Raw genomic sequence first — 27,381 nt, forward strand, 5'->3', positions numbered from 1 at the left:
AAAGCTCACCACCCTTTCCCCTTTAATTAAAAATTAGCACTGCTTCCATGAAAATACTATTACACAACGATTCCTACAATATTCCTCAAAGAGCACAATGATTTCTTTCCCACTTTTGATCAGGCGCTATTGTCAGTTTTAACTGGAGCTGATGAATAAAAACCTTAATTAAACTGAAAGTTATCACTGCGTTTTAAGATAGGGACATTTAGATAATTCTTCATGAAAATATTTTCTTTACCTGCCACTAAATTTCTACTCTGAAAAAAGCTTGAAATATAAAATTAGTAAAGCATCATACAAAATAAAAACAAACCAGACAAAGGCATAAGGTGTATTTCAATTTAATCAGTGTGCACACAAATTTGTAAAAATGCTAGACATACACACATTAAATTCCAAAGTAGACTGAAGAATTCCTATTCACGTCTAATTAGTATCTTAAACCATGGAAATTTGGTTACTTACTTTTATCACTATTACATGCATTTAAAGTTACATACTTACCAAATTTTCAGTGTCTGTTTATCCTTGCTAGGAAAGGACAGAGTTCCTTAGAAATTTACTTCATTTTAAATCTTAAAGACATAAATTGAGGGTCCATACTTTGTTTAGTGCTTATCTAGAAGAATACATCACCATTATCACATACTCAGATACAAAAATTTTCAGATTTATTTTAGATTATCATTGTTGATACTTTTTAAAAAGCACGAATTGACTGTTCATTACTGGCTTACAAAGATCACAGCAGGAAATACAATGTGAAAACATCCTTAGTATATATTGACATTAGCTAGGATGTGGCTAAAAGCTGGAAGGGAAAAAAAAAACCCATGTGTTACAATGAGGAAGGGGATTAAACAGGGGATGAGGTAGTTAGAAATACACTCAGGCTAATTTTCAATGGTATACACAGTCCCAGAAACCAGTATCCAACAAGTTTTTCATGCAAGGTTAGAGTGATGTAAGAACACACTGGAAATTTTTAAGCCTCACTTGAGACTCCTCTAAGGACTAGTCTGCCTGACCATTTTAGGCAAACCTTCCTTCAACTCTACTCTTAGCTTGACTGCTCAAGAATCACTTCGAAAGCAGCTTCAACAAGGATGGACAGAAATTCTGGTCTTTAAATTTAATAGCTATGCAACACGGGAACCAAAAACACTGAGGAAAAAAACATTTTTCGTTGTCAATTTAGAAAATATTAGTTTTGAGTAAAAACATTTTCCTATCTCACCAGATTCATAGTTTTTGCAGTTACAGTCCATTAAGTGAAAGTCAGGGAAAAAAGTAAGCCCAGACTATCAGGAAAATGTCAGGATTTAAAATAATCACTTTCTTAACATCCTTGATTCAGGAATAGTTAGAGAGTGTAAGAAATTCAGACACTTTCATCAAGTGTCCAACTTTTGAGTTAAATCAAAATGGAAAAATAGTGATGTATAAAAGTATAAAATAGTACTCACCAGAAAAGCAGCTTTAAAGAGATGGTTTTAAGGAAAACCATTTCCACTGTATTCTACGCCATTTCTTATACAGATTAAACTGTGAAAGGCAATGAAACTTAAGCCCTTAGGCAATCTTATATACTAAAAAAAATAAGTGGCTATCTTACGAAATATATTTAACTGTCAGTTTGAACTTTAAAAAAAAACTTAATTGAATGCATGGCTTTTATAGAAACAACATTAAGTGATGTTTTCAGTAGCTAATCATTCCAGTTTAAAAGAAGATCAGCTAGTTTCATGGACAGAATATTTCATTCTAGACACCATTACACTTAAGGTCAACACGAAGCCATACAGATTGGAAAAATGGTCCAGGCTTGCACAAACTTTCTCTCTCCTCATTATTTAAATTTGTTATCAACATTAGAGCACAATATATAAAGGTTAAAGGAAATCACTCAAGGATGGTTCAATACAACAATGAATTCTGGTAGAATCAATGGAAATAAAAACTTCAACATAACACCTGTTGCGTCCTCACTGTTCCTCAAAAGGAATACACAAAGAACCTATCTAGATTTCTTCATGGGTAGCCAGCTTTCATTTGAATATTTAAAAAGTTATTCTTAATTCAAAGTAAAATGAACCCACCATGGTAGTGCATCAACAGAACAGATTATAGTTTATAAAGATGAACAAAATTAGTACTTATTTCCAGCAGGAGTTACTAAAACATTTAAGAACAAAAAAGCAGTATAAAAGTATTTTATAGCTTCTGACTGCATACCATTTATCACTACTAGAGGTGAGGAAACTTGACTTTTGTCCTAGATTGATTCATACTGTAAAAAGTTAAAAGGTACCACCACAGGAGTGGCTTAAGAGACCCTAAACCCAAAACCCTGCACTCCATATACCAACATGAGCATTTAGCCAATCGAAACTTTCACTTTCTTTTCCTTCTATGTATCTATTTAGGTTCAACCATAACCAGGTAATAAAGGAGCATAATACTACCTTTATTATAACTAAGGTGAGCAAACCTAAAGCTACTTTGGCCCAAGTACTAAGTGTCTGAAAGTGTCCAATGGATCTATTATTAGTTATACTCACATTTAAGTAACTGCACAGCTTTCTTCCTTGTGTGGGTTATATGGATATGTTTGAAAAAAATAGGAATATCAGGTACTTACAGATTAAACTAACCTGTACTGGCAGGGCTGTGGGATTTTTCTTCTCTACCAGTAAGTAGCAAATGCTGAAATTCTGCTGCTAGTTAACAAAAACACAAATTGTATTAAACTGAGGAGTTCAATTCATAGTTTAAAAAGTCAATGTGCATTTAATTTCCTCAGAGCCTGACAGTAATACATTCAAGAAATCTTCCCTAAATCTCACAAAAGTACCTTACATTGGCTATTAAATTTCGTGACCTTTTGATAATGAGCTGTTAACACTGTGTATCTTCTGGACACATCTCAATTTTAGTAAACTTTGTGTTCCAACACATGTACTGTGAAAATCTGGGTTACTCTAAAGGGGGAGGGTGGGCAAATATAGCTAGGGAAATCTCTGCACAGTAATTTTTAGTTTAAGTGTATGTAGACTTATGCCACAGAGACAAGCAGTTTTTAATATTTTAAATTCAATTTTTACAAGACTTGATTCTACTTCCATAAAGATTTTCAATTAAAAAAATAAAATAAAATAAAATAAAATGGTCTGAAAAGTAAATTCTATTACTTCTCCTAGGAATACACTACTAAGCCTGAGGGAGGCTTTGCTCAATAACTACACATACTCCATATGTGTCTAACTTCAACTTTCAGAATATTAACTCTTCTTGGTCCATCTGGGTAGTTAAGCAGCCTTGCTTTATTAGTAGAGATTGGGAAACGATGTGGCAAATCTTACTTATTTTCATCTACCAAACTAATATGAATAAAATGTTAAGAATGACCTACTCTATAATGAATGATTTGGTGAAATCTTTAATAACAAATGCAAGGTCAGAATGCCATCATCTTGCATTACATTTAAGGTTCTTAAAGTCTAACAGTATACAATGGTCTCTCCCAAATTACTGATTTGTGTGTAGTAAACTGGGGAAACAAGTTGGGCATCAATGAATTTCACTGCCAGCTCCTTATTTTTAACCAAAAAACGAAGGCATACAATTTTAAACTATAACAATGGTGTTAAAAAAGACACCCCACCCTCACCCCCGACACACTAAGAATGCCAAAGAGCCTGGAGAATTCCAATAAACGACTTCCCCGTTTTATAAACAAATCATTACATAAACCTCTGGACCAAACAACACACTGCAGAAGCTGTGCTAATGAACCCTACAACCATCACGGCATTGGGAATTAATGGTTGGGGTCCAAGTAATCAATTGCTAAAACAGTTTACTCTCATGTATCTTCTCTGTAAGTTTGACCAAAATTACAACCTATACACAATGTTCTCATAATATAGCTGGTGATTATACACCTCCTAAAGAACCTAACCATGGGCCAGTCTTCATTTATAATACAGTGTTCAATTTGCTTCAAATAGAAATAGTTCAAATTAGCTTCAGTCAAGATCTCCTCTCTGGGTCTCCAATTTTTGCCTCAATATGACTTCTACACCCTGACTAGTAAAATACAACTTCCCCTGACAATACCTAAGATTAATGGAATAGATGTAAAGAGAGATGTTCAAAAATTTCAAACTAAAGTTTCAAGCTATTATTTTTCCACTTGGGAAAAAAATGAAAAGATCTTCCTTTCACAGCCAAATTATTATGCAAAAATATTTAAAGCCCAGAGGAGGAAAAACAATGCTTATAAAAAGCAAGATTCCTCTGAGCATTACTGAAGATACCTAGTTTAAAAAAAAAAAAAAATGCTATTTTCAAACTCGTTTTCCAACAAAAATGCCAAGTGAGAACAGGAAAATAATTGGAAGTGTTGGAGATATTCAAAGTATTGGGGAACTCAAACTGAGGTCCTGCTTTCCCCATTTACTATGCATTAATTTGAATTAGGTTCATAGTAAGCAATGCCTAAGAGCCAAGATATTAAAAGTATAATCCTGAAAATTTAACATTACAAAAATTGTGAATATCCACTATATGCATGAAACTATAACATTATTCAATGCCAGTAAATACCACACAGAAATGTTAAGATACTTTCTATGCTATAAAAACAAATCATTATTTATTAAAATGATTCAGATGACAGAAAACAAAACACTAAGAATGCTAAAAAAGAGAGGAACCTACACTAATATTCAAATCATGAGAAAGCAAGCAGCAGTATAGTTGGGAGAATGTTTACTTACAAAACTCTTCCTTATAGTCAATAGTCTTATAATGAAATCCTTTCTCTTAGAAGAGTTCCATAAAAGTTACAGTAAGAGAGAACCAGTTTCATTTTGGAATAACATACAAAGGTTATTCAATTAGATAGATACCACCTTTTGAAAAAGACACACCTGATTTACGCAAAATTTTAGGGTACATGTTTACTATTTTTTAAAAAATCCTCTAACTAATACAAGTGTCAGTTTACTCCAACAAAATTTTATCTCAGTAAAGAAGCGTCTTCAACATCTCCTTTCAGTAATTTACCAACTTTTACCAATGGACAGAATAGATACCTGAAAGTTAAGTAATTCTCAAAATTATATTTGTCTAAGTTGCAAAACTACAGAGATCAAAGAAACTACATTTTAGACATCTATATCACCTTCAACAAAAATCCCTCCCATTTCAGTATTCAAGTGTGTAAGTATATTTCATTATAATTATTCAACAATCACTATTAGAATTAAAATAAGCTACTTCACTCTTGAATATTTCAGTATACTGGGGGATGGTAGATGTAACAGAAAAACATCTCCAACTAAGGAGTCTTAAAAAGAGCAATTTACTAAGTAGGTTATAAAATATTCCAACGCAATTTTTCCTTGCAACACAATTCCTTTTTCAAACATTAAAATCTTTTTTCCATGATCCAGTTACAGAGAAAAGCGTGTGTTCTAATTACACAGGTGAAAATTTGGAATTCATTTAATGCGTATCTTTTCTTTATGCTTCCAAGAATTAAAACCACATAGAAACACAAGCCCAGATTTGCTAAATACTGTACTATGTAGTATAACTGTTAGTTTTCAGAGGAAAATGCTACCTGTATAGAACAGTGGTTTTAACAAAGGAAGGAAAATGTAATATTAATATTTTGGCCTCCCTTCCAAGTTCCCTCTTTACTTGCCCCCTACAACATACACACATAAACACAACTTTTCTCACCAAATAAAAGTAATTTTTAGTTGGAAACAACATGGATGCTTTTCATGTGTGCATATTGCATAAGGTATTGTTCAGTAAGTATAAAAATGAAACTCAAAATAACCATCCCCACACCATAGTTCAATATACTAACTTTACCATGTGACAGAATTTCAATTTGGCTGCCTGGAAATTAGTATTCTAACCGTACTGTTAAGTCTGTAATACCCAATCTTGTATATCAAATGTGTAGTGTATATGCATACATACCACACACACACACACACACACACCATCTTCCCCACTCTTCACAGGGCTCTACATTAACATTTGCTCTAATGTGGTGAGGTTTGAAAATATTGAAAATCACAAGCATTTCCAGATGACCTTTCAACCTTAATGTTCAATGCATAACTTTGGGATTAAAATGCAGATTTCAGTATCCAGTGACATTTCCAATGATTAAACTTATCCTTCAGGTTAAATTTAATAGTTTCAGGAGAAAATAACCAGTAAGATTTTCCTAAAAGTAAAAGGGAAAATTTGAACAAAACATTTCATGCCTCCAAATCAAGAACATCAAATTTTGTCAATTTACTGAAGCTCAATACATTACCAGCTCTACTGAGGCTGTTAAATATTATGAAACACAAATTACATAAAATTACCTATGTCAAATACTTTTTATGTTTATTAACACCACAGTCAAACGTGAATATTAATATAGAGCCTTCTCTGCCAAAAGAGTATAAAAATCCTAAATTTAATTAAATTTAGGGGCCTTCACCAAACTTGCTGCAAGTTTGGGGACATAAATATCCAACAGCCATAAAGCTGTGAAAGCCCCTATAAGGAATAAAATAAATCCCACTTGCCTCAGACTGAACAGGGCAACACTGAGACTCAGCCTCAGCCTGTCCTATGGCAGGGCTATAGGAAGAAGAAAATTTTAATTTTAGAAAAACATTACCCAATTAATTTAAAAGACATGCATTAAAAAAAAAAATCCCAATGATCAAGCAAGCAAAGAAAAAAAGAGCAGCTCTTTAAAAAATAAAAATAAAAACCAAAAAACTATTGTCCACTATAAGTCCATTCTGAGCCCATACTTTTATTGGAAATCTCCCCCCACTGATAACTAAGTTTAATTAAAATGAATTTAAATTCAATATGTAATTGACCAGTGGAATAGTGCTCAAAGAATATTTACCCCACTCCTAATGGTAAATGTGTGAGATTGCTAAAATATTTTCAAATCAAACGATAGTCCAGCAGTTACTCAAAAGTTGATCCTCACCTGCTGATCTTGTTGTCACACAACAGTATAATGCTACACAAATAGAAACTAGTGCCAGACAAAATTCTTTTGTTTTTTTAAAAAAGTGCTGACAATGAACCTAAGGTAGAGCCAAAGCTCGCATCCCCGTTAATCTTAAAACTTCCTGAAATGGCAATTGCAATGCCTGCCTGCATATACCAAGTCCCAAAAGTTATCTTCTGTGAGGGAGGATAAAGTTTACTTCAACTCAACTCCATTATTTGAGAAAGCGTTAAGTCAAAGTAAGAGTTAAGTTATTTCAATGTAATTTGCTCCACGCATGACTTATCCACACACTATGGACCCCAGAAGCAGTTAGGTAAAAGGTATTTTCTAGAAGCTTATGCTCTGATGCATGCACAAATAACACATTAAAAATATCCCAATGGACACTACCTGAGGCATACAATTTGCAAAAGACAGTGTGCCATGCATAACATTTTGCATTCTAACTAAAAGTATGCTTCTATCATGTAGTATTTCCTATAATGTGACAGTACTTTCTACTTTCAGACCTCAGAAAGCAATGAGCCTTGATATACTGGTTCTCTCTGCATTAAATGCAAATAAAGCTTTGCATGATTTCTGAAACATCACCAACCCATTTTTCTCTCTTCCTGCTCCCCTCTCCCTCATTGCCACATTCCACCTGTACTTTTGTTGACAGGCCTGTACATGAAATGATTGAGACATCTGGTTTGGAAGGAGACATTTGGTTTGGAAGAACACTTCCTATTTAATCATCCTAAATTTAAATTACGCCATTTTTACCTTTTAACATTTTCAGCACTTTTTGGCAGTATGATAAACATGCTGCTAAATGTAAGCGTATGCCTAATTTCAAGCCTATTTGGGTAGGCAGTAGTTTGGTGGGAAAAAGAGTAGAAGCTTGGCTGCTGGCGGAAGAAATGCATTCTTGGTGATAATGGGATGTTGACTTTTCAAACTACGGAAATTTCTGAACCTCAATGATATTACAGGACAGGAGCTATAAAAACCACTGGAGCAAAATAGGAGATTTAATAGCACTCAGCTTTGTAACTTACATACAGACTCTTACGATAAACATCTTTCGGTATTTTCTTATAAGGTTAAAGCCTCTCTTTTTTAAACAAAATTTCAGATTCTCTGTCTCTTACCTACACCTTCTCATAAAGGTTATAAAAAAACATCATTTTCTTAGAAGTCTTAACTTCATATTGAAGAAAAACTAGAGTTCATTATATTAATAATTACACTTTGTATATAGGTCATATGATACTTAAATAACCATAAACTACTTTGCAAAAGAAGAGATCAAAAAATGGATGCCAAAAAAAGGTCAACAAGAGCTATTGTTATATTACATAAGACTTGCAATACAAGATACTTAAATAATAGCAAACATCTCTACAGAAAAGTTCTCCACAAGAGTACAGTTCAACAGTCAGATTTCCAAGGGTGAAAAGGTTAACAGGAAAAAGCCATTTAGGCTTAATAACAGAAAGTAGCTATATAATCAAAGAAATAATGTAATAATATGGGAACATAATAAAATAAAAAAATTTAAATTCATCTGTTAACCATTACACTTAGAATATATTAACAGCACAAAAGGCTATTACTGCATGCACCTAAGCTTCTAGAAGTTTGCACCTGAAAGCTTCTGAGGTCCACACAGTACTTCAGTCTCAAAAGTAATCAGAAGGCAATGAATAGGTCTGGCACTAGGCTCTAAACATCATCAGCAATAAGTAGGGAATATTAAGGTTTACATTTTAGGTATCTGTAATATCTACCACGTATTGACACCAAGCAGGGTGGAAAGGTAACACAATATAAAGATTTCATACCCATGTTAACGACTCATACGCTATAGCTAAGTTTTTCTGTCAACTGAAGGACTAACACACAATTCTACATATACTGTCCAGTTTAAAACATGCAGCTAAGGAACAACCTACAAGTCAAAGACAGAATCCAATGATATATCAAAACTGCATTGGTAGCTATGAATTTTATTATGTGGACATCTACTGTGGCATGCATCTGTACAAACCTTTCAGGCAGTGGTCCACAGCTGGGTTATGAATAAAAAGGCATAAACTTTTCTCTCATTTTATTACAATGAAGTTTAACAGTACAGAAAAGTCACATGACCTTGGTGGGTCAGATTTCTTAAACCCTGCAACATGAGGAACTCTAAATACATTAAATATCGTTACACATTCAGACTTCCAATGTACAGGTACTTGGAGACAGTTACAGCCCTCACCAAGCTAGGTTGGGGACATGAAGTCCAACAGCATCTGAAATGCTGTGAAGGCATAACTTTACAAATAGCAATGTAAGCTTACAGAACTTGCCTTTATTAAGGTGGTATGTTCATGTAATTCCAGCGCCTTCACAATATAACGAACCAAATTTACTATACTTCACTTCTAAAAACCTAGATGAAACATGAAAAAGAAGCCATACAGTATAAATTGCAACTTCAGGAAAAGTTCCTGCTTTATTATTCCAAATAATTTTTCCCATGTAAAATAAATGTCCAATAGTTCCTGGTATGTGGGAAGATAATGTTTGTTAAAGTCACAATGAAGCCTTATTGACGGAAGCTTGGCTATATAAACAGCACAAGTTGAGAAAAGGTTTAATCTCCAAACCTATTAGACTGGATGAAGTAAGATCAGTAACGGCCACCTTGCGACATTACAGGAGGTCTCATTCCCATCGGAGGTCGAGGAGGCCCACCTTGGTAAGGGGGTACCATTGGCGGTCCCTGCCCATATGGTGGCATAGCACCAGGAAGGTAACCTGGCATGCCTTGATGATGACCACCATACTGACCTAAAAACACATTTAAAAACAAACAAAAAAACAGACTGAGTTAGTCTGTGCATTGTACTTTTAAATGCAATGTATTTTGCAAATAAATGTCTTATATGTATACTCAGAAAATTCACTAGATACAATAAACATAAGGAATACCATGAGGCGGCATTGGGGGTCTCATTCCTTGTTGCTGTGGGATGCCTGGCTGTGGTGGCATCATACCCCCAATTGGGCCAACAGGTGGATTACCAATAGGAGCCTGTCCTGGTCGAGGAAGATTACGTTGGTATTTAGGTAACTGTGCTCTTCTCTCTTCCTAGGAATAAAAAATAAGCAAATGTGAAACACCTAAATGCAGAGAAAGTCATTAAGCATAAAGGCAAGTCTTTACAGAATAATTTTTAAATGTACCCTTACATATCAATTACTTTTGCCCCACAAACCTGTCCAACTACTTAAAATCTTGATGTCTTAAAAACCCTGTTTTTATATTTGAAACATGACATATTTAAACAACTTTCCAGGAAGTATAAATTGCTTCAACAAGAATTGTGTAATGAAGAAGGTAAGGGATCTATAGATTCTATTTCACACTTAAATGTTCAATTAATTTACAAATTTATGTCTAACTTAAAATATTTTTTTTTTTTTTTTTTTGGTTTTTAATTTTTTTAGGTCCACCAAGTGTAGCACATGGAGATTCCCAGGTTAAGGGTCAAATGGAGCTCAGCTGCAGGCCTACACCACAGCATCGCAGGTTCTGAGCCACTTCTGCAACCACACCACAGCTCATAGCAACAGCCGGATCCTTACTTAACCCAATGAGCGAGGCCAGGGATGAAACCCACATCCTCATGGATACTAACTGGGTTCGTAACCTGCTGATCCCACAATGGGAACTAAAACTTCTAAAATAATTTTTTAAGTCAAAATCCTAACTTATTGTCTTCTCTTAGAAATAGTCTGGGGGGAGGAGAGAGAATGTATCTATGATCAAAACATGCACTTTTGTGGTTCTTAAAAACCAGAATGGTAAAAATCACTCAGCAAGCTTTCAATCAGATCAGACCATTGGTATAAAAATTAAAAACTTTTCAAATGGACAGCTGCTACAACAGTACTCAATCAAACTGCTATAAAAAACATGCAAACAACTTACCAGTGATATATCCTCATCTGGATGGATCAACTTACTGGTTGCACTGGTTGTGGTGAGTGTAGCAGGCTTACTTGTTATTGAAGCTGCTGGTTTAGCTGCAGTGCTATTTGTTGTACTAGTGGTTGAAGCTGTAGACTGGGTATATGCAGGGAATGTAGGCTTTGGGGGTTCTGTAGTTGTTGCAGGGGTACTATTTAAAGGCTTGAAATCTGTACCAACAGGTCCTTGGACAGCCGCCTGAGCCTGTAAAACAATCTTTCATCAACAAAACTTCAAAACACAAAACTGAATATATCTATTACCAATTTAACTTAAAAGAGACCAATACTCAATATGGGATCAAACTTTAAATTAAAACAAAGTAAACATTAATGATCCTCAAGATTCAAGATAACACATAATATCAAGAGCTTCTAAATCAAAGCACATCCAAAACACAACAGTGGAAACAAGACTACTTATGTAACTTCTCAGATGTCATCTATCTCCTCATCAAAAATGACTTAATTTACAAGGCTATTTATTCTCAATTGATGAAATATAGTAACATAACAGAATAGCATACGTTGTCCACTCTAAATTACTTGGTTAATCTACCAGTTATAGAATACAAATGTTTGAATAAATGTGTTACTAAGCATAGCATAAATAATAATTATCAATGGTGACACATTAAAAACATGTCCTTCAGAGGTATTCTTTAAAATAGTAACACAAGGCCCTCCCAATTAGCAATGGCTAGATGATTATGGTGGACGAAAGGGTTTAGTAGATTTTTATACTTAAAAGTTACCAGTAATAAATGTGTTACTTTTCGTAACACTAAACATCTCCAACATGTAAACTAGGCCAACTTTTAGAACCAAATGAAGAATACTAAATTTCCTTACATTGTATGTGATGCATTAGATTAAACAGCATAAAACCAAATAGCTTAATCATGCATCAGGCTAACCATTGGCCACTATAATGCATTTACTGCATACATGCTTTTTAACCCTTTAGAACCATAGGTGCCTGGGGTACATTAGTATGAAGTTCAAATTTTCAAATACCACTGATTTATTTGCCATTAAATTTACTTTCAAAAAATTAAACATAGTATATTTTTGGGAAAAGATTTAGTTTTAAAGTAGGGTCCAAAGGGTTAAGTTATAAAGCCATTTTAACAATTTTAAACTGCAACTTCCTGCGTACTTGTGCTGTGCTAGGAAACAGAGCTTTAGAAGATGCAGACAGACTTTCTGAATTGGATGAAGCTGTACTTGAGCTTGTGACAGGTGTCCCCATCTGTAGCATAAAAGAAAGGAAACAATGAAAAGTCTCCAAACAAATGGGTGAAAATAAGCCATGTGGTAGACTTTTTTTCAGCATAGATTGCATTTTTTGTAAATGCAAACTACAATGCAATCAAATGTTTTATATAGAGGCAGGCAGTTAATGCATTTACAATAAACCAAGTGATAGTATGAGCCTCAAAAATTTTTCTTTTAAATTTATACCAATAAACCTAATTAACCACAAGATTTCTTCCCCTAAAACTAATGTGTTTTGCCCTAAGAGATTTCAACACTGAGAATAATGATGCATTACTGTTGACATTTCAATCATTCTCTATCAAAGTCTACAATTTTTGTCAAAACTTCATCTCTCAGTAATCAAAATCCCCCCATCTTGAAAACATAAGTTAATGTGCTTAAAAGGCACTTAAAAAGTAATGCTTTTAACTGAGCAACTACAAACAAACAAAGTTGAAAAAATAAAACATCTAAAGGATTTTTTGGGGGGCTGTGCCAACAGCATACAAGTTTCCAGGTCAGGAATCAAACCCAAGCCACAACAGTGACAACATAAAATCCTTAACCACTAGGCCACCAGAGAACTCCTAACTGACAATTTTAAGGTAAACAATAAAGAACTTTCCTCCGATCTTAATTCTCAATGAGTTGATACCCTGCTGAATTCTGAATAAAAGTAGGGGATGGAAGGCAAAACTAAGAACCATTATATACATTATATATAAGAGAATTATTTTTTGCTTGAGTTCATTTTTTGTTTTGTTTTTTAGGGCCACACCGTGGCATATGTGAGTTCCCAGGGTAGGGGTCAAATTGGAGCCACGCTGCTGGCCTATAGCACAGCCACAGCTAGTTGGGATCCAAGCCACATTTGCAACCTACACCACAGCTCACGGCAACGCCAGATCCTTAACCCAATGAGCCATGATGGGAACTCCCACTCCTGAGTTCTTAAAAAACAAAACAACAACAAAAAAACAGTATGAAATACAAATTTACTAGGTCAAAAGTCATTAAATGATGCCCTTCCAGCACCAGTACAGCATTGCTGTTTGTCACTATTCTAGACTAAAGAACCTAAAAATTTGCTAAAATCTTAGGATTTTCATCTCTGACATTGGGTTCATTCCACTCATAGCTCATTGGGTAAAGGAGGACCTCTTAAACACTTCTATGTTCTCAGAAATGAAACTTTCATTTCTAACTAAAGAATAATCGAGAGTTTACAACTATGAAAAACTAACATGCACTATCGCTGGTTCCATCCAATATGAGTAGAGGAAATCAACATGTAAAAACATGCAAAAGAACAGGCCACTTCTTAGTATATTTAATTAAAAAGATTCTAATTTTTAAAAATGACCTCTGACAATTTCAAAGACTTCAGTGAGCAACTGCACTTTACCTTTAAATATAAGCACACTCCTTTTCAGGGATTTCACCTTACCTGTCCTGCACTGGGGAAAAGAGGCTTAGTAACCGGAGGCTGCGGAGCAGGAACTGTTGCTGTTGGTGCAGGTGGTCTGTTAAGAATACCTGGCGCTGAAACAGCCTGTGATTGAGTCATTGGAGGAATTCCAGGACGTGGAACAGGTGGGGGCATACCTGCAGAGAAGAAACATTGGAGTGGGAACAGGCTGTTCAACTAGTTCAGAAAAGAAACGTCCCCCAAAACTTTGCCATTACAAAACACTATATTGGAGAGTTCCCATCATGGCGCAGCAGAAACGAGTCCGACTAGGAACCATGAAGTTGTGGGTCTGATCCCTGGCCTCACTCAGTGGGTTAAGGATCCAGCGTTGCCATGAGCTGTGGTGTAGGTCGCAGACACGGCTTGGATCTGGTGTGGCTGTGGCTGTGGCGTAGTCCGGCAGCCAACAGCTCCAATTAGACCCCTAGCCTGGGAACCTCCATATGCTGTGGGTGCGCCCCTAAAAAGATAAAAACAAAAACAAAACACACTACATTGGGAGTTAACACTGTGGTGCAATAGGATTGGTGGTATCTTGGGAGCACCAGGACACAGGTTAAACCTCCAGCCTGGTGCAGTGCATTTAGGATCCAGCATTGTCCCAATTGTGGCTTACTTCACAACTATGGATCAGATCTGATCCCTGGCCCAGGGACTCCATACGCCAAGGGGCAGCCGAAAAAGAAAAACAAAAAACACAAAAACCAGAAACACACTATACTGGAGCTGCCATTGTGGCTCAGTGGGTTAAAGACCAGACATTGTCTCCCTAAGGATATGGGTTTGATCTCTGGCCTAACTCACTGGGTTAAGGATCTGGCATTGCAGCAAGCTGCGGCTTAGGTCACAGATGCAGTTCAGATCCAGTGTTGCTATAAGTCGGCTACTAAACAAAAACAGGGAGCTCCTGTTCGGCTCAGGGGTAACAAACCCAACTAGGATCCATTAAAACACGGATTCCATCCCTGGCCTCACTCACTGGGATCGTGTTGCTGAGAACTGTGATGTAGGTCGCAGATGCAAGTTGGAGCTGGCTGTGGCTGTGGCATAAGCCCCAAGTGACCCCTAGCCTGGGAACTTCCATATGCCGTGGGTACAGCCCTTAAAAAAAAAAAAAAAAAAAAAAAAACCAACAAAACAAAAAAAAAACCCCCACTATATTAAAAATGATTCTGGAGTTCCCGTCGTGGCGCAGTGGTTAACGAATCCGACTAGGAACCATGAGGTTGCGGGTTCGGTCCCTGGCCTTGCTCAGTGGGTTAACGATCCGGCGTTGCCGTGAGCTGTGGTGTAGGTTGCAGACGCGGCTCGGATCCCGCGTTGCTGTGGCTCTGGTGTAGGCCGGTGGCTACAGCTCCGATTCAACCCCTAGCCTGGGAACCTCCATATGCCGCAGGAGCGGCCCAAGAAATAGCAACAACAACAACAACAAAAAAGACAAAAGACAAAAAAATAAAAAAATAAAAAAAAAATAAAAATGATTCTATACTACAGAGTTACTAACAAATGACTGCTGAACTCAAAGAAATCCAAAAAACTTAAGGGATTTGCGCCTTGTAACAATTTTGCTTCAAACTTTCTATTCCTTTGTGTCTCTTCAGAATTTTAGGATGTGAAAGCTACCACTAGAGACCCTGTATATGGGGAAAGCAACAATTAGGCTTATTGATATTACTGATGCATAAAACTTATTACATCTAACAGACATTTCCTGACCTCTAATGCAAACTACAGTAAGAGGTCAGAGGTCATATACCCATAAAAATTGTTCCAGAAACTAAGTTATTCCTTCAAATACTTTAAATAAAATTTCCTAAAATGCACCACTAGTGTATTCTTTAAACTTCCTCAACATAACAAAACTTTTACTGACTTCACATTATTTTTCTTTTCTTTTTTTTTTTTTGCCTGTGTCCGCAGTCTATGCAAGTTCCCGGGCCAAGGATCAAACTAACAATAGTGACAATGACAGATCCTTAACCTGCTGACATTATTTTTCTATATTTCTTTAAATGGCTACAATTACTCCAGGGTACAATGTATGTGAAGCTGTTGCCTATAATTTAATGGCTACACTGCCAATTATTCAAATTTTGTTGCTGCTGCTTTATATTTCCTCTTCCTTTTACACCAACTATCACTTGAATACATCCGAGTCTGCTATGGATTGCAAACCAAACTTGCTAGGATTAAAAAGGAGTTCCCGTGGTGGCTCAGTGGTTAACGAATCCAACTAGTATCCATGAGGTTGCGGGTTCGATCCCTGGTCTCACTCAGCGGGTTAAGGATCCGGCGTTGCCATGAGCTGCGGTGTAGGTTGCAGACATGGCTCAGATCCTGCACTGCTGTGGCTGTGGCCAGCAGCTGTAGCTCTGATTAGACCCCTAGCCTGGGATATGTCGTGCATGTGGCCCTAAAAAAGCAAATAAAAAAATAAATAAATAAAAAATAAAAAATCTGGCATCACTCCAGTGGTTTGAATAGCTGCTAGAGACATGGATTCAATCCCTAGCCCAGGAACTTCCTAGTGCTTCGGGTGCAGCCAAAAGAGAGTCCGTCTTACCACATCTCCAAGTAACTTTAACCTGTGGAAATTCACGGAGGTTCCCAGGCTAGGGGTCAAATAAAAGCTGCAGCCACCAGTCTACACCACAGCCCACGGCAACACTGGATCTTTAACCCACTAAGTGAGGCCGGAGATCAAATCCATATCCTCGTGGATACACTAGTCAGGTTTGTTACCGCTGAGCCATAACAGGAACTCCACCTGTGGAATTTTTAAAATTACATTGCACTAATGCCCAAATCTACTGTCTAAAAACACTCAAAAGAGTAAAGCACATGTCATATCAAAAAGGTAGCTGTCTAGCATTTCATACCTGGAGGCATACCAGGCATCAGAGGTGGTATTCCTGGTCCAGGTGGCATCATTCCACCCATTGGCATCATTCTATTAGAAAGCAAATTTCAAGAGACAACTAAAGTTAATTAACAATATAAAACATTAAAAATATATTTTGGCTAAAGCCTGAAACAATAAGACTTGAATTTAATTCTAACACTGAAATCAATCAAGCTGAAAGAACACAGAGCACACTAAAATAGTCCTATCAAAATTAATCCCCTAGATCCAGCAAACTCTTGGGTTTACCAATAAAACGGGGAAAAAAATTGTCTTTGTTAAAAGAACATTTTAATACATTTAAAGTCACTGAGAAAGACTACTATACTCTTCTTAATATAAACAAGAAGTCTTATCTAAAATGTGTGTAACTGGAAAGCAAAACCACCTTTTGTCTCACTGGGAAAATATCCACAGAATATAATTTAAAAGGAACTAATATTTTAGCCTTGTCAGAATTTTTTTTCAAAAAGGAAAATACTGAATGTACTCTGCAGAGTAAAGATTTCCTTTTTTTTGGAGGGGTACAGAAAAACTACAATCAACATCAAAAAGAATCAAAAGTAAACCAAGACTGCCTATTTCTTATGTAGAGAACTACCTAACACTAAACTATGACTTAGAAACATAATCCGTATTTATTTTCCTTTAAAAGAGCTCACCTTCAAATTACCAGTGTCCAATTGACTTTAAAAATTATATGCTTGTGAATATTTGATTTAGGACTCTTATCAGAAGAATAACTTCTTCCACATATTTTATTCGAAGAATTCGATTACCTTCTATAATAATAAAGCATGTAATTTGGCAAAATACATATTCTTTTAAATACTGACCCTTTTTATAAGTCCCATTACTTTTAGTAGTTTGGGGAAACAGCCACACAATTAGAAAATGCTTTATTTATATGGGTCTATTACTATTTCCTCACATATGTTTTAGTTCCCTCATTTAAGAGATCTGTGTCAATTAAGTTTGCAAATTTTAGAAGTTTTAGAGAGGAAGGTTAGAAAACTTCTGAACTCAACTGAATAGATATCATTAAACACACAAAAAATGACATTATGATTATACCTCCTGAATTACATTATGAATGAGATGCTTACATGTTTTCACCGCAAAATGACTGGGTGTATTTTCTCTGATGATGCAATCTGTGAAAATGTATGACAAAATCAAAATCTAACTGTGATTTTCAAAATACAGTGGGAAAGTGTATTGTATACCTCTCACATCCAACAATATTTAAGTAAAAGTGATGGGCACGAGCACCTCATATTTTAGTTCTTGATGATTTGACAAATAAATCATTTACAGAGTTTGCTTCTTGTCACAACTACAAAGTGTCATGGACAGTTATGAATCTCAAACTCAATCTACAACCAACCACTTTAATTACATCAGATGCAATTAAAGCAGACGGCTGCCTACATACATCCTAAAACCCAAAAATCTACTCTGTAGAGGCAAATTATATTCCTTAAATTTATTAGTAGACTCCTTTATTAGATAAGTTTAATACTTATAGAGCCCATACCTTTTAGAAGGAAAAAAAAAAAAAGCGAAGTAACATTTAATTCATATAGCACCCAAGTTGAAAAAGATCATTACTAGGCACAAGCCCACAAACCAATTAAAGAGTTTTCTTACCCAGGTGGCATGCCTGGCATAACTGGTGGCATTCCTGGCATCAGAGGAGGAACACCCGGCATTAACGGAGGTATGCCTATAAGCAAGAATTTCAATCAAAAGTACAAAGAGTTAAGAGGAAAAAATTAATACTTCTTAACTGTATCAATAAAGACCTGAGAATGTAATTATAAGAAACCTTCGTGTGCTACCTGGAGGCATTCCTGGTGCTCCCGGAACTGGTGGCAATCCTGGTTGTGCCATTGGGGGGATATAACCTTGCTGAGGCTGAACAGGCTGTGGTTGAAATGAAGTTGAAGCTGCAGAATCATCATCATCATATTCATCAGAATCATCTTGTTGCTTCTTTTTTTGACTCTCTGCTAAAAAAGTTTTAATTAGTTTTTCTCATAGAGTAAAAAAGAAAAACTAAGCTAGTTTAAGACACTCCTGAGACTTTTTTTCTTCAAAAAGAAAAAAAAAAAGAAAAGAAAAAATTTTTTTTCAGGGCATTCCTGTCGTGGTGCAGCGGAAATGAATCCTACTAGGAACCGTGAGATTTCGGATTCAATCCCTGGCCTTGCTCAGTGCGTTAAGGATCAGGTGTTGCCATGAGCTGTGGTGTAGGTCGCAGATGCGGCCTGGATCTGGCATTGCTGTGGCTCTGGCATAGGCCTGCAGCAACAGCTCTGAATGGACCCCTAGCCTAGGAACCTCCATATACCATAGGTGTAGTCCTAAAAAAGACCAAAAAAAAAAAAAAAACAAAACAAAAAACAAAAAACAAACCCACACAAAAATCAGTTAACACTGTTCTTTACTCTTCAAATATTTTTCCAATCTATATTAAAGTTTAACTAACATCCTTTCCCTACTCTACAGCATGTAAAAATAATTTTCCTTAATCAACTGTTATTTTTAAAAAACCAGCTCTATTCCATCCAAAAAGAAAAACTACGACAAAGTGGTCTGACCACTCTCCTTAATGCTTTTCAAAACACAGTCTCGTATTAACAACAATTCCTATCATTTAGACAGGACAGAACTGCACATTCCAAGTCAAACACAGTGCTAAAATTTTTTTTATGATTAGTAGTTTCATAAAACAAGCTACTTTCATTTTCAATAGGTTTTTTTTGGGGGGGGGGGGCGCATCCACGTATATGGAGGTTCCCAGGCCAGGGATTGAATCAGCCTACACCACAACCACAGCGATGTAGGACCGAGCCACTCTACAACCTACACCACAGCTCATGGCAACACCGGATCCTTAACCCACTAAGTGAGGCCAGGGATGGAACCTGCAACTTCATGGTTCCTAGTCAGATTCATTTCCCATGTGCCACAACGGGAACTCCAGGCCTCTGATACTTACTAAATCCACCTGGAATTCAGTTATGAGTGAAACTATAATACAATGTATGGACTAATCAAAAATACAACTGTGGTAAAGTGAGTAAAGAGTCCAGCTGCAGCGGCTCTGGTCACTGCTGGGATTCAATCCCTGGTCTGGGAATCCCCATATGCCACAGGTATGGCCATAAAATAAATAAATCTTCAAACATAAGACATTAAAAAATTCAAAATTAGAATTCTAAGTCGAACACCTATTACATTTATACTTGAAAGAAGTAATAATATTTTCACTACTGAAGTTGTATTTTTAAAAAGCATAGCATTACCTTGTGTTTTTTGTTCAAGAAGTCGTCTTCTTTCATCCATGTCTTTTTCTGGAATACCTTCCATACCATATATTTCCAACTCTATGTCTGTTCTCCCAGGTATTGCATTTGGTACAGCATCTATTGTCTCTTTATGCACCTAATATTAAACAAACAAAAAAACCCACACAAACAAAAATCTTACATTAGACAGACAAAAGTGCCTCATGAAAGTATTTTAAAGCATAATTTCAAATTACTCAGAGACCACTTAGTAAAGAATGACCGGTTCTAGGAGTTCCCATCGTGGCTAAGTGGTTAATGTATCCAACTAGGAACCATGGGGTTGCAGGTTCAATCCCTGGCCTTGCTCAGTGGGTTAAGGATCTGGCATTGCCGTGAGCTGTGGTGTAGGCTGCAGACGTGGCTTGAATCCCGAGCTGCTGTGGCTGTGGCGTAGGCCGGCAGCTGCAGCTCCAATTGGACACCTAGCCTGGGAACCCCCATATGCAGCAGGAGCGGCCCTAGAAAAGGCAAAAGGACAAAAAAAAAAAAAAAAAATGACTGGCTCTATAGTGAGACTATGTGAATTCAACCCCCAGCTGTATGGCTTACTAGCTACGTGAGATTGGGCAACTCATTTGACCTAAGCCTCAGTTTTATTCTACCAATACAGTACCTCACTTCTGAGTCATTTTTAGGATTAAATAAAATATTGTGTATATAAAAAGCACTTGGCAATGTGTAACAGAGCAAGAGTTCAATAAACATTATTAATAACATTATTTCAAGTTTACCATATAATCTTGCTTGCTTCAATTATTAGCAATGAATAGTGCTACTCAACTCAGAAGTTTTAAGTCTCAAGTAAAGCTTATGAAATCTTACTACATTAAGTGTAGAATAAAGTAAATCTTCCAAAAATGGATCTTGAGACAAGCTTGTCAGGTTACAAATCACAAAGGTGATATTTACAATTAGCACTACCCATAACTACTCGGTCACCTCAGGTGCTTAAGACTGCCAGAGCAGTAATCTTGTGTCACCATCTCTGATTTATTTGGTAGATTACAAAAAGAAGTTCTTAAGAGATTTCATCGTAAAACACTGGGGACCTAGGACTTTTTCACTGTATGGTTTTTTCACTGTATGTTTCCAACTCTCAAACCCAGATAACTTTTGCCAATATGATAGAATCCCTGTCAGCAAAAACTTAGGCTAAAGAATGTCAAAGCTTGGAGTTCCCGTCGTGGCGCAGTGATTAACGAATCTGACTAGGAACCATGAGGTCAAGGGTTTGGTCCCTGGCCTTGCTCAGTGGGTTAAGGATCCGGCGTTGCCGTGAGCTGTGGTGTAGGTTGCAGATGTGGCTTGGATCCTGCGTTGCTGTGGCTGTGGTGTAGGCCAGTGGCTACAGCTCCGATTCGACCCCTAGCCTGGGAACCTCCACATGCCGCGGGAGCGGCCCAAAGAAATAGCAAAAAGACAAAAAAAAAAAAGTCAAAGCTTCACCTGGAAGCTTATTAGAAATTCAAGTTCTCAGGCCATGCCTGAGTAAGAAACCTTTGGATGGAACCAGAAATCTATCCAACAAGCCTCAGGGTGATTCTGACGTATGCTCGAGCTTGAGAACCACTTATTTAGGCTAGTGACTTGGATATATTTGTCCAAGTAATACTCAATTTTTCTTCCTTCCAAGACACCTTCCTGGAATTCTAGAAAGATAATTAAAGTTTTCTTCTTAGAGAAGCACCTCAAAGATTTTAAAAGTGACATAAATCAAATTCAGAAAGTATCTTGGAGTTCCCTTCATGGCTCAGCTGTAAACAAACCCGACTAGCACCATAAGGATATGGTTTGATCCCTGGCCTCATTCAGTGGGTTAAGGATCCAGCGTTGCCATGAGCTGGGGTGTGGGTCACAGATAAGGCTAAGGATGGGTTAAGGATCTAGCCTGGCAACTTCCACATGCCACGGGTGCAGCCCTAAAAAGACCAAAAAAATAAAAAAATAAATTAAAAAAAATAAAAGTATCTTATTGTGATTAAAAGATCCACGAATAAAGCTGCCCAACAAAAGTGACTTAATCATCCTGTTTCCTAAGTTTTTTGGAATACTTTTCTTGATGAATGCAGATGAAGTAACTCATATGTTCTTTAAAGAAATCTAACTACGATCACATATACATTAATTAGTTTTCACTATCTTGCTCAATGATGAACGTAAGAGCAAATATCTTAACTAAAAGGTACTGGAAAGAGAAAAAAATGTGATTTACTTAAAATCATCCCCTCATTGCGGTACAGCCAGAATGAGGTTTCTTAGACTTTCACATGGTAGAAATTAGGATGGTCTTGGTTGAAAAGATGGGAGCAAGCATTGACGTGAAGTATCAAAATTACTATCCTAGGTTAATCATCTATAAAAGTGAGGATGTGTCTGATTTATCTGCCAGGCCTCACAGGTTGCCGTGAAATTACAGTTAAGAACTTATAAATGGAAGCACTTAATCAATTAAAGATATTACTAACAGTTTATCAAATCTCCTTCCAACCTTCACTCCATTTCTATGCTCTTCTCAGTATTATAACTCCTTGAAAGAGTGCCTCTACATTCTATCTCATTTTCTCTTGAAAGCACTCCAATCAGCTTTTCATCTTCATCATTCCAGGAAATCACTCTTGGCAAGTGAACAATGATCTCCACTCTGCTTAATCCAATCTTGGTCCTGTGCTTACCTTACCTACCATCAGCATTTGACTGTTAAACAATTCACTCTTAGAAACACTGCATTTGATTTCCCTGGTTATTCTCTGGGTTTTCCTATCTTCTCAATCTCTTTTGATTGGTTTAATCTGCTGAGCTCTAAATGCTGGGAGTGGCCCAAGGTGGAAGCCTTGCACTTCTTTTTTATCTAATTCTACTCCCTAAAGATATCTAGTATCATGGCTTCAAATAGCCATCTTTGTATCCTGCCAAATTTCTATCTCTGGCTCCAACCTCTCTGAACTGCAGATTTGTAGATTCAACTGCTTATGACATCTCCATGTGTATATTCTACAGACCTTCTCAAAACTAACATAAGATGATATCCTCCATCCCTAAGCCTAGTCTTTCTGCAGCTTTCCAAATTTCACTATACATTTCCACATTTCAGTCCCTCAATACCAAGGGGGAATGGTTCCAGGACCACCACCCCACCACCACCAAATTCTGAGGATGCAAAAAGGTATAACAGTTAGCCCTCCCTATCAGATACAGGGTCTGTGCCTGTGGACTCCAAGGCCCAAGTGAATATGGTAACTCACTTTTCACATTGCTCAGAACAAAAACCTTCATATCATCCTTCACTCCTCACTTTCTCTCACACTCCACATCTAATCCATTAGCTCAGGAACTCAGGAAACTCTGATTTCTGTCCCACCACCCCCTGCCTGCAATACTTCAGTCTCCTAAGTGGTCTCACTACAGCCTCAGTCTATTCTCAACCCTGAAGCCAAAATGACCTTTAAAAAAAAAGTGTCCCAAAGCATGTCAAAACTCAACTAAAATTTCCTATTTCATTTGGAATTAAAGAAAATGTCCTACCATCACCTACAAGGCCTCTTACATAAAGTAGCAAATTGCTGCCCTTTCCCTCAAGCTCTCTCTCCCTCACTTCCTTTCAGATCTCTGCTCAGATGACAGCTTCTCATTCTGACCTTTCCTATCTTGTGTGCCCCTGCCCGAGCGCCCACCCCCTATCTATTTTAGTTTTCTCTATCACTCATCAGCATAAGACAAATTAAATATTTATAAGTTACTTTCCTCTACAATGCAAATTTAAAATCCACAATGATGACTTTGTTTTACTCATTACACTTAGTGCCTAAAACATTGTACAGTGCTGTCTCACAAAAACTTCTGTGATAAATGGTAATGTTCTGCACCTGTACTATCTAATACATAGTCATGCACCAGCCACATGCAGCTAAGCACTGGAAATGCAGTTATGTGCTAGAGTTGGACTTCTAATTTTTAGATTTTCTTTTAAACAGCCACAAGCAACCAGTGACAACCACAGTGGAAAACTGTTGGTCTAGCATGTAATAGGCTCTCATATTTTTGAATGGATACTGAATTGTTATAGTGACAAAACTGGAGAAAAAGATCTATATAAACTTATTTTTAAACTTGGGGAAGCAATGACTTGTTTTAATTTACCTCCCTGCCTCCTACCAACAGTAGTTTCCAATGAATAGGGATTTGCTCATCTCACATCTCTCTAGGGTCCAATTAGGCAAAAATTCAGGCAGCTCTAGGATTAGCAAAAGTAGAAGAAATAATGTTGAATAAAACATAAAAGTACTTATTAAATCTTTACAAGTATAAATTACAAAACTCTACCTACCTAGTAAGAGAGAACTCAGGAAATCTAGGAATTATTAAATGAAAACACAATGCTACCACTCCAAAAGAGGTCCAGGGAATAAATGGTTGAAATAAACCTAGCCCCAGGCAACAGATTATAACAAATCATTCAATAGCTGTGAGTTAAGGGCCGTTAATTAATTATGTATTAGTTCTTAAGGGATTAGAACGGGTGGTACAGCCCACAAAATTTAAATTCTTGTTCTCTACCCAAGTACTGAGTAAATACTTTGTGATCTCAACCTGTCACCCAAGATTAAACATATTTTCGATAATTTAAATACCAATATATACTCTGATATAAAAAATCAATTGTTTATCTTCCTGATGTCTAAAAGTTTTTTGTTTTTTAAAGGTGATTGGTCATCTTAGTCTTTTTGCAATGAACAAAAGAACCTCTACAGCTATCAAAGAGAAAGATTTTTTCCCCATGTTGTTTCCCAACTATGAGAGCAAAAATACAGAAAACCCTTTACCTGCATGCAATGAATAGCTAAGCCAGGTCCTGTATATAGTTTCTTATGACATATATGGCATTTAAAATGCTTTGCTTTTTGGTGCTGTATAAGGATTTTTTCATCATCAAAATCTCTATTACAATACCTGATCACTATTGTTAAGGTACAAAAATAGCACAATAAGGACACTTCCTATTAAAAAAAAAAAATTGTCATGAAAGAGAAAAGTAATAACATTAAAAGTGGGAACAGCCAAAACCAAAAGGGTACTTTTTAAACTCTGCTTTTGATATTTATTATACAACTAAGGATTAACCTGCCACGAATTTTGGAATTTTCAATGTCCTGGAATTCCGTATCTCTTCACCACTGCTAAACAAATGCATCTCAATAAGCAATAGTTTAGTCAAAATTCCCGCGTTTAACAGAGATTTATGTGAAAACCAAAGTTCATCTCAACAAAAACTCAAGAACAGAAGATAAAAATAATAGAAATATTAAGAATTTACCTAATACTTAAAATTCAATATTTTAATATTACTCAGAATCTGGAAAAAAGTTCATAGTGAATAAAGATGACACAATTTCCTATGAACAATCCATAAAGTTGCCTGTACGAATGTTGCCAAGAAATGTATTCAAACTCACAGACGAGTTACAATAGAAAATTGTTACCTCACTACTAGTCAGACTTTCCTAAAAGCACTTCACAAAATTCGCAACCATTTTTCAACTATTATGTAAGTAAATGCAGTACGTAGAATAAACCTTTTTCAGTAAAAAACAGTAGGTAAATCCAATTTCAACGTATAACTTACTAATGCTTCCGAAGGCGAGTATTAAAAGGATGCCACGTTTTTTCAAAGAGGCATTTTTTTCAGTCCTATAAAGACTGATTTAAACCCCACCCTATAAGAGAACACTTCTAGAGGATTAAGGCGCCAGTGGGTGAGGCGCGGAAGCTTGATCTTCCCTCCACCCTCGGAAGGAAAAAAGGGGGAAAAAAAGGGAGGGGAGCCTGGGGTTCGAAATCAGGGTTGACTAACATAAAGCTTTTACTAAACCACCGATTCTACAAAAAAAAAAAAAAAAAAAAAAAAAAAAAATCTGAAAAAGTGGGTGACAGATTGCGAGAGCTCTCCCCAGTCCTCCACAGTCAATCAGCGTATTATACTGGAAGAAAGTCCCTTTGTTGAATCGTCACCAAAACAACAAGAGTGCGGCAGGAGTCCTCAGGGAACACTGTCCTTGGTGAAGGGGTCCATGCGCCTCCCAGTGGGTCCACGCTCGCACTAAAGCAAGAAACTCCTGAGTCACGGGGTCCGACGACCCACAACCGCCAGAGCCTCTCGCCCTAGGGATCCCATTTTCCAAGAAGCCTCCCCAAACGCGAGTCCAGCCACCAAACTACCGACCCCGCGGCCTAGATCCCAGACACTCTCCGCCATAGGCCAAAGCCAGGCCTCCCCGTCCCAGTCACCACCAACCGGCGCCCCCGCTTGGCCTCGACCTCAAACCGACAAAGGATATCAGCACCACGGCTTCAGCTGCTTCTTCTTCTTGCGACCCATAACTGCGCTGTACCGACCGAAAAAACAAAGGGAGGAAAAAACAAGCAGGAAAAACGCGGCGAAAAATCGCTTCGCTCTTCCGACCCAACGGCCACCACCACGTCCCACAGGAAACAGCCACAAAATGGCCGACGCCCTCGCTCGCTGCTCTGCCTCCCGTCAGGCACTGCGGCGAGAGGCGGTGCCAGACAGGGGAGGGTCACATGACGCAGGCCTCCGCCCTGAATGGGTGGAGACTCAACGGCCGGGCTGCCATCTTGTCGGTACGAGCGGTTCGGGTTCCTGCCTGCCGCGTGTTTTGTTCTCTGACGGATTATTTTCGGTGATCTAGGTACGCCGCCGAGACATTCTCGAACTGAAGAAGAAGAAAAAATAGAAACTGAAAAGGTTACAAATGTAATTGAGAGTAAACTACAAACAAAGGATAATTGAGACAGTGCCCAGTTTTTCATTTTGTTTCATTGTCCGGGTTACTCCTTTCTGTAGGGTGGGACTTTTCCCTACCATTAAGTCAAAGAAGTTGCAGTCTGCCTTGTAACGCAGATTGGTGACGTGAGTAAAGGACGCAGCGTGCTCGGCGCGGTAATGGAAACACGAAGTGCTGGGGACCTGAGAAGTGGGGAACTGTTTACAGAGCACTGGCGTTGGGGTGTCAGGGAAGGTTTCCTGAAGGGTGGATGGGGAAAAGCGAGAGAGGAGGTTTTTAACCAAGGGCCAAAAAAATGCTAGTGTTTGGGAGTTCCCTTTGTGGCTCAGGTATAACGAAACCTACTAGTATTCATGAAGATGCGAGTTCCATCCCTGGCCTCGCTCACTGGGTTAAAGATCCCGCATGGCCATGAGCTGTCGTCTAGGTCGTAGAGGTAGCTCGGATCTGGCATTGCTGTGGCTGTGGTGTAGGCTGGCAGCTACAGCTCAGATTTGATCCCTAGCCTGGGAATTTCCATATGCTGCCAG

The 27,381-nt window shown here is 37.3% G+C and overlaps 1 protein-coding gene across 15 annotated transcripts; it reads right to left on the reverse strand.

The window, feature by feature from the left end:
• Positions 329–26,584, reverse strand: ZNF207 (zinc finger protein 207). Of its 15 annotated transcripts, XR_002337251.1 has the most exons (15): positions 26,384–26,584; positions 24,872–24,998; positions 20,007–20,145; positions 18,537–18,707; positions 18,346–18,421; positions 17,802–17,849; positions 16,673–16,743; positions 13,770–13,927; positions 12,222–12,314; positions 11,025–11,267; positions 10,022–10,181; positions 9,697–9,880; positions 9,397–9,479; positions 6,609–6,663; positions 329–2,723 (listed from the first exon to the last, which is right to left on the reverse strand). XR_002337251.1 is itself a non-coding variant. In XM_021067452.1 (13 exons), exons 1-12 carry the CDS (start codon positions 26,422–26,424, stop codon positions 9,720–9,722), a joined length of 1,488 nt encoding a protein of 495 aa, XP_020923111.1. In that variant the 5' UTR covers positions 26,425–26,584; the 3' UTR covers positions 329–6,663; positions 9,697–9,719. The 15 variants fall into 15 exon arrangements, 8 of the variants coding, with proteins under 8 accessions (XP_020923111.1, XP_013845410.1, XP_013845411.1 ...); XR_002337253.1 differs by lacking the exon at positions 9,397–9,479 and having other exon boundaries at positions 329–2,720; XR_002337252.1 differs by lacking the exon at positions 9,397–9,479.

Source organism: Sus scrofa, chromosome 12 (genome assembly GCF_000003025.6).
Source record: "Sus scrofa isolate TJ Tabasco breed Duroc chromosome 12, Sscrofa11.1, whole genome shotgun sequence".
In the NCBI taxonomy this organism is placed as follows: domain Eukaryota; kingdom Metazoa; phylum Chordata; class Mammalia; order Artiodactyla; family Suidae; genus Sus; species Sus scrofa.

What these genes read in the sequence shown, in the direction of transcription:
- ZNF207 (XM_021067452.1), bottom strand. Translation starts at nt 26,424, where the DNA reads ATGGGTCGCAAGAAGAAGAAGCAGCTGAAGCCGTGGTGCTG. An exon ending in ATGCCAGGCATGCCACCTGG is followed by an intron (nt 17,850 to 18,345) that starts GTAAGAAAACTC and finishes ACATTTTCACAG; the next exon opens with ATTGCATCATCAGAGAAAAT. An exon ending in TGTTTCCTAGCACAGCACAA is followed by an intron (nt 11,268 to 12,221) that starts GTACGCAGGAAG and finishes ATTGTTTTACAG; the next exon opens with GCTCAGGCGGCTGTCCAAGG.